General features: G+C 33.6%; 1 protein-coding gene across 1 annotated transcript; it reads left to right on the forward strand.

The window, feature by feature from the left end:
- Positions 1–453: 453 nt before the first annotated feature.
- Positions 454–1,200, forward strand: LOC142635828 (F-box protein At2g21930-like). The gene has a single exon (XM_075809898.1). The coding sequence runs from the start codon at positions 454–456 to the stop codon at positions 1,198–1,200; it is 747 nt and encodes a 248-aa protein (XP_075666013.1).
- The last annotated feature ends 5,814 nt before the right edge of the window (positions 1,201–7,014 follow it).

The raw sequence follows: 7,014 nt of genomic DNA on the forward strand, positions 1-7,014 counted from the left end.
CAGAAGTGTTATTGTTATTTAAACATTGAAAGAGAAGCGCTACGTCTACAACATTTTTACAATAAATTATAGGTGGTTAGTTGTTATTGGTTCAAATTTGAATTTAATAGTGAGATTACTTTTTTAACCTTACAATAACAACTAGTAACAACTGTTGTAAAAATGTTGTGGACATATCATTTCTCAACACTGAAAACTGTTGTTTAAACATCGATACCAAACAACCCTTAAGACTTTGAAATATGCTATGCGCCTATGCCACCACTAAAGTTTTAGCTAAATATAAATGATAAGAGTGTTTTTTTTTTTTTTAGAAGAATAAATTATGAGAGTTTGAGGTGGGTTTTACTTTGTAGACCCAAACATTATTACGTGCTACTCTTGCTAAGCCAACTATATAAACGAACCCTAATATGCACCATCTCTCATCTTCTCCCAAAAAGAAAAAGAAAAATGCAGCATCTTTCAGATTTGTCAAACTATTTGCCCCTAGAGGTAATTGAAGAAATTCTTGTAAGACTATCGGCGAAGTCATTGCTGAGATTCAGGTCCGTTTGCAAGAAATGGTATTCTCTCATCTCTAACTCTCGCTTTGCCACCACTCACCTCGATCGCAACAACCAACGCCCATCACTCTATTTTTTATTTGGGCGTGGTTACGACAGAAAACAACGTTTAACTTTGCACAGCAACCCAGCCATAGACTCATCTGATTTCATTGAGTTCCACTGTCCGTATGAGCATGGATGGACCAACTTCAAAATAGTCAGTTCAGTCAATGGACTAATTTGTCTGGTTAACAATACAAAATTTATTCTTTGGAACCCTTCTATTAATAGATCCGTGCAGCTTCCAAATCTCCATAGTAGGCGATATATTTATTGTCATGGATTTGGATATCATGCCCCAACTAAAGAATACAAAGCGGTGAGAATTACATATCTGGAGGTACATGAGCCCGTGGCTGAGATTTATAATTATACTCTTAATAATGGTGAATGTCACCTTTTTACTCTCTCATCAAGTGCTCACTTTTTTGTTCAACACGAGACTGTCTCGGTTTCTATGAATGGGGCATTGCACTGGCTTGCTGCTACGAAGAGTCAAAATCCCGAGCAGCATGCTTATCACAATTTTATTTTGTCTTTCAATTTGGGTGATGAGAATGTTTTTCATGAAGTGCTTGTGTCTAAGGCCTAGTTTGGGAGGAGGGAACAGAATAGAATGGAAATGAATGAAAAAAATAATTTTAGAATATTCTTCCCTTATATTGTTTGAGAGTTTTAATAAAAGGAATAGAATGCTCATTCCATTGTTTGATAGTTTAAGTGGGAGGGAATATAATGGGTGATGAGAATGTTTTATTCCATTCCCGAGCAGCATGCTTATCACAATTTTATTTTGTCTTTCAATTTGGGTGATGAGAATGTTTTTCATGAAGTGCCTGTGTCTAAGGCCTAGTTTGGGAGGAGGGAATGAAATAGAATGGAACTGAATGAAAAGAATAATTTTAGAATATTCTTCCCTTATCTTGTTTGGGAGTTTTAATAAAGGGAATGGAAGGCTCATTCCATTGTTTGAGAGTTTAAGTGGGAGGGAATGGAATGGGCAGAAGGGAATATTCATTCCTCTCTATTCTCTACTCATTCCTCTCTATTCCCTTAAAACCTCAAATTTTTATTCCCCCAAAATTGGGAAGAATGTGAGGGAATAAAATTAGATTTAATGATTTTTTTTTTTACTAAAACTCTCAAAATACCCCTATATTTTCAACCCTTTATTTTAAAATAGGGGTCTAATAGTAATATTGTTATAAAATGATTTCATTTCATTCCCTCCATATTGCTCCTAAACAAGATTACATTCCATTCATTTTCATTCATTTTTTTAAACATCCAATCAAGGTTACTTAATTCCATTCTATTACATTTTTTTCATTTCCCTTACTTAAATACACTCTATTCCATTCCATTAAATTCCTTTCCATTCCCTTATGATAATTCTATTTCATTCTTTTATAAACTCCCAAACGGAGCCTAAGGTTTTAGAAATAGAAAAAATATCATATTTATTTTAATACTCATTTGTGTGATTTGATGATATCAATTACCCCTTAATGTCAGATACATTGATTGCTAAATTTTGAAATTCAAATATAATTCAAAATTTGAATAGCTATTGTCAATGGTTTTATTTGGGAAAATTTCTGAAAATTAATGTAATTTTTAATACCATATATTGACAAAGACACCAATTAATTTTTGGTGTAGGCGAGGATTGAACTCCAAATCTCTTATTCAACCATCAGAATAATTATACAACTATACATTTATATAATTTACTTTTGATGGTTTATAGCATTATAACTTGCTTTCCATTCTTGGTTGTAATAATTATTTTGTATAGTCAAAGTATCAAGGGAGAATATTAATTGATATCTAAAAGTCAGCCACGTTATGGGCTGTTATTTTGTTTTCAATAGCATTATGACACTAAAAGACAAACTTGATTTTGGCTATTAACTTGCCTCAACGTATATATGTTGGCAAAAAACTTTTGACCGGTTTATAAAATATATATATATATATATATATATATATATATAAAAGAAACCTTTTGATCATATATTGTTTTGAACAACTTTATGGCCATTTAAAGTTAGCAAACGTTTTTATTCTTTGGCTAAGAACAAGCTACATGTCCGGCTCTATCTATATGGAAAGAAATAAAAGTTTCTAAGACACATTATTTATGAATTACAAAAGTAACAGACTTTCAAAAACAATTTTTATTATTGTTCTAAACACTTACCATCTACTACTTCTTACTATTCACAAAATATATTTTTTACTAAATTTTTTGGAAAAAGAAAGTATTATAGAGAACTTATATTCTACGAGCAGTGTAGGATCGCAAGGATAATCAACAAAGGTGGCTAGGCTGTTGTATCATGGGACAATGTACAGAAACTATTTGTCTAACTACATCGGATGTACCGTAGACAGCACGATTTGTCTCAAGACAGTGACTTGGTCCACGCCTCATCTCCGCCACCTCTTTTGGTAAAATCATATTGTGTAATTTCAAGAAAAAATTAGGTAATATCTCTCCCAACACTATGTTTCAATGGGAAAAAAGCATGATGTGTGGGTGATGAAAGAGTATGGAGTTGTGGAATCTTGAACTAAGCTATACGTTATTGATCCTAGTGAAAGATTGGGAAGGGTGATAGGTTTCAAGAAAAATGGTGAAGTTCTAGTAACTATGCCACATAGACGTCCATCTTGTAGAAGAGACTTGTCTTTGTATGAACCATACAATCGAAGAAATATATGGGATCTTCCAATCAATGGCGTATCAAGTTGTTTCTATTTGGATAATTATGTGGAAAACCTAGTTCTATTGGATTCTGGTTCCTAAGAACAAGAAGAATATGAAGTAGAGATACCTTATACAAGTCTTGTACGTGCCTTGAAAATCCATAAAACACATTAATGAAACACATTATGTTTCATTAATTTTATTTTTATTTTTATTTTTATAGTTACTTATTTTATATTGTTAAAGGATTCTTTACACATTAAGTGTAGTTTGGGTACAGCTTATAAATTATCTTTTGATTTTTAGCTTTTATGTTCATCTATTCAAACTTTTGGTACACCCGTAAATTAAACAAAGGAGAGAATGCACAACTTAGTTTACCAAATAATGAAGTTACTCCAAATTACAATTTACCAAGTAATTTAATTTCCAAAACCATGATCCTCAAGGAGGAAATTCTTGTATATTTTCAAAACTAGGTCCTAAAAATTGTGGTTGTGCTGGTGTGAAACTGCCAAGTGACCATCTCTCTAAAGAGACTATACTCTCATAAAGATAGTTTGCCTAAGATTAAACTCTATTATATCAAAATATCAAGTGACAAGTACCCGAGTTGTCCTACAGGCACAACATTTTTATAACAAATTGTCACCTCTGCTTTTATTTGCGTGACACCAAAGGTGCAAATGATTTAACTTGCAAGTATATTTTATAAATTGAATAAATAAATGAACAAAAACAAAAACTTCGATTTCATCATTTTCAAACATACCATTGGTTTATTAATTTAGGACCCAACTCATCTTGTTTCAAACCCTAATGTATTATAATGGACCCAATTATTTCTTCAACCCGGTTTGCCTTGCTTCAGATCAAGCTCAGTGGACGTTGAGCTTAAGGGGGCGTGTTACAAATAAATTAAGATAATGTGCAGCCACCAGACCAAACTCAAGGGACAAAGGATTACAATCACATAATGTGCAAACATACCATTATCTCTGTTGATTTTTTTTTTTTATTTAAATTCTACAATCGGTACAGTAACCATTTTGTTGTAATTTGAAATTCATGTTGAAGTATAAATATACAAAATAGGCCCATATTTTTTATAAGGTTGAACAATACTCTACTATTATATCTTCCTCTATTATGGTTAAGGACAATTCAGGTTACAAGTAAAAACTTTCCCAAGATCACTCCAATGTGGAACAGACCCCATAAAAACATCCAAATCAAATCCCGGCCGAACTAGTAAACTTTACATATATAACATATCTTCTTTTCCTCCATGTTGAAGAGGATTGTACAAAAAGTGTGCAACTTTTTTTAAGTTTCAGACATGAATGGCCAGTTTCAGATATGAATGGCTAAAAAAAAAAGATTTGAATGACCATCCCATATTGCAAGGAAAATAACTTATCTGCAGAGCTTCGACAACCCCATCTATTATATCAGGTTCCTTGAATGTTAACAACAATTTCAACTTTCTTTTGAAGCTTTTGAATTGCCTCATTGCAGCTTTCGGTTCCTACCAATCAAGCAATTAAGTCAACCTTATGAGTCTATTCAAGTAATATATAAATGTGACTTATAAGGTTGAACCACTGGCGTCTACATTTTGGCATGATTCAAAGTCATTATTGCATCAGCTTCAAGTCCAAGACAGATTACTGCTATGCTCTCATCATTGGTGGCCGCAATTTATAGTAGAGAGAACTAGATATTATAAATTGAGAGACAGAGTTTACTTTTAATAAAATTTTCATGATGATGTATGCTTAAGGCATGTGCTAAACAAGAAGGTACCTAGGCTGTGTTTGTTTCGGCAGTAAATAGTTTCCGGGTGTAAAATGATTTCAGCTGAAAACATTTTCGGGAAAAGAAAATATTTTTAGGTGTTTGGTAACATTTGAAAAAATACTTTGAAATTTTTTTTCAGGTGTTTGGTTGTCATCTTGAAAATATTATAGAAAATGCATTTTGTATTTGTTGCTCACATTTTCTCACATTTTCTTAGCTTCCAATCAATATATAAAAATATTTTCTGAGATAAACACAGAACAAACAAAACCAAAAAAAAAAAAAATCATCAACTTTGGGAGAGAAGTAGGAAGAGAGAGAGAGAGAGAGGAGAGATCGTGCGATCGAAGGCGGCGGAGGCTTCGATCGCGCGATCGAAGGCGAGACACATGGCGGAGGTTCGATCGTGCGATCGACGGCGAAGGCGAGACACGTGGCGAAGGTTCGATCGCGCGATGGACGGCGAAGGCGAGATCGCGCGGTGGAGGCTTCGGTCTTTGCTTGATCGCGCGGTGCGAGGCACGGCTCGGACGGCGAGATTGTGCGGCGTTTGGGCTGGCCGGAGCTTGGCTGGCTGGCCGGAGTTTGGCTGAGGTGAGCTTGGAGATGAGTTTTGGATTGTGTGAGGAGCTCTCTCTTCAGTGTGATTTTCGGAAATGGTTTGAAGGTAAAATCAAAGTGGAAATGATTTTCCATTGGAAAGGGCTGATTTTCCGGTCAAACTGTAAATGGTTTTCCGTTGACCGAATTTTCCGTGGCTGCCAAACATAAGAAAACGCGGAAAATGATTTCCTGAAACTATTTTCAGTCCAAACAAACGCAGCCTTAGTATCAAATGATGCCATGTCAGCAATATCAAAATTCAATAAGTGTGAGATATGCTAACAAAATATAACTACCTCACTAACAAATGAAAGACATGTGTTAGTATAGATAATTATTTTTACACACGTTTCTCATTTATTGGATTTTGATACAGATAACGTGGTATCATTTGATACAAAATACTTTTTCTGTACTAAACAGTCATCATTTCAAAACGATTCAACTATTTTAATTCGTTCATCACTAGATTAATCCTATATTTGATGCTTAAAATAGGTTCCCTTGCCACAAGTGAGAAGAAACATAGAGTGTAACTAGTCAACCAAATTTGCTAACATTAGAGCATTCTCATCAAGAATGCTATAAAATATAGCATTCAGCATCTCAAAAAGTTAGTTTATTCATTTTAACACCTCACTTTACAATACACCCAACATCAAAGATTCTATTATTTTACCACTTCATTTAAATATTCTTTTTTTATTCTTTATTCATTTAAATCAATAATTACATCCATTCTGATATGAAGTGGTCAACAAGCATGGAACAATTGTAGTAGTGAAACACCATGAAACTAACCAGTTATTTTGGCTGGAAAAATCATGGAATTTTGCATATATCCACCTGCAAAAACACAAGCATGGGAACAGAAAAGTGTTGTCCCTCATTTGGGACGTGCTTTTCATTTCCTGAAATATCACGCAATAGAATATTTACATCATTTTATAATTGTCACAGAAACCTATCCACTCGATCTAGTCGACCATGACAATGTAAATCATAAAATCTCAGATTCAGACTCACTGCAGCAGCAGTGCAAGTTAAATGCAAGAATTATTCCCTTGTTATCAAATCACATATCGTTTGTTCATCAAATTACATCATACAGATATCAAGATAAACCTTCTATAAGTAAATTTTATTTATTAAATTATCCATACTTGACTACCGGATCAAGAATCATTGGTAGACAAAATCTTTTTTTTAAAACAAATAATTTTTTTTTAACATCTTGCTAGAGTGGGCTGCTAGAGATAGCAGCCCACTGTAACTAGATGTCAAAATTAA

This window comes from Castanea sativa, chromosome 5 (genome assembly GCF_040712315.1).
Source record: "Castanea sativa cultivar Marrone di Chiusa Pesio chromosome 5, ASM4071231v1".
Classification (NCBI taxonomy): Eukaryota; Viridiplantae; Streptophyta; class Magnoliopsida; order Fagales; family Fagaceae; genus Castanea; species Castanea sativa.

What these genes read in the sequence shown, in the direction of transcription:
- LOC142635828 (XM_075809898.1), top strand. Translation starts at nt 454, where the DNA reads ATGCAGCATCTTTCAGATTTGTCAAACTATTTGCCCCTAGAGGTAATT.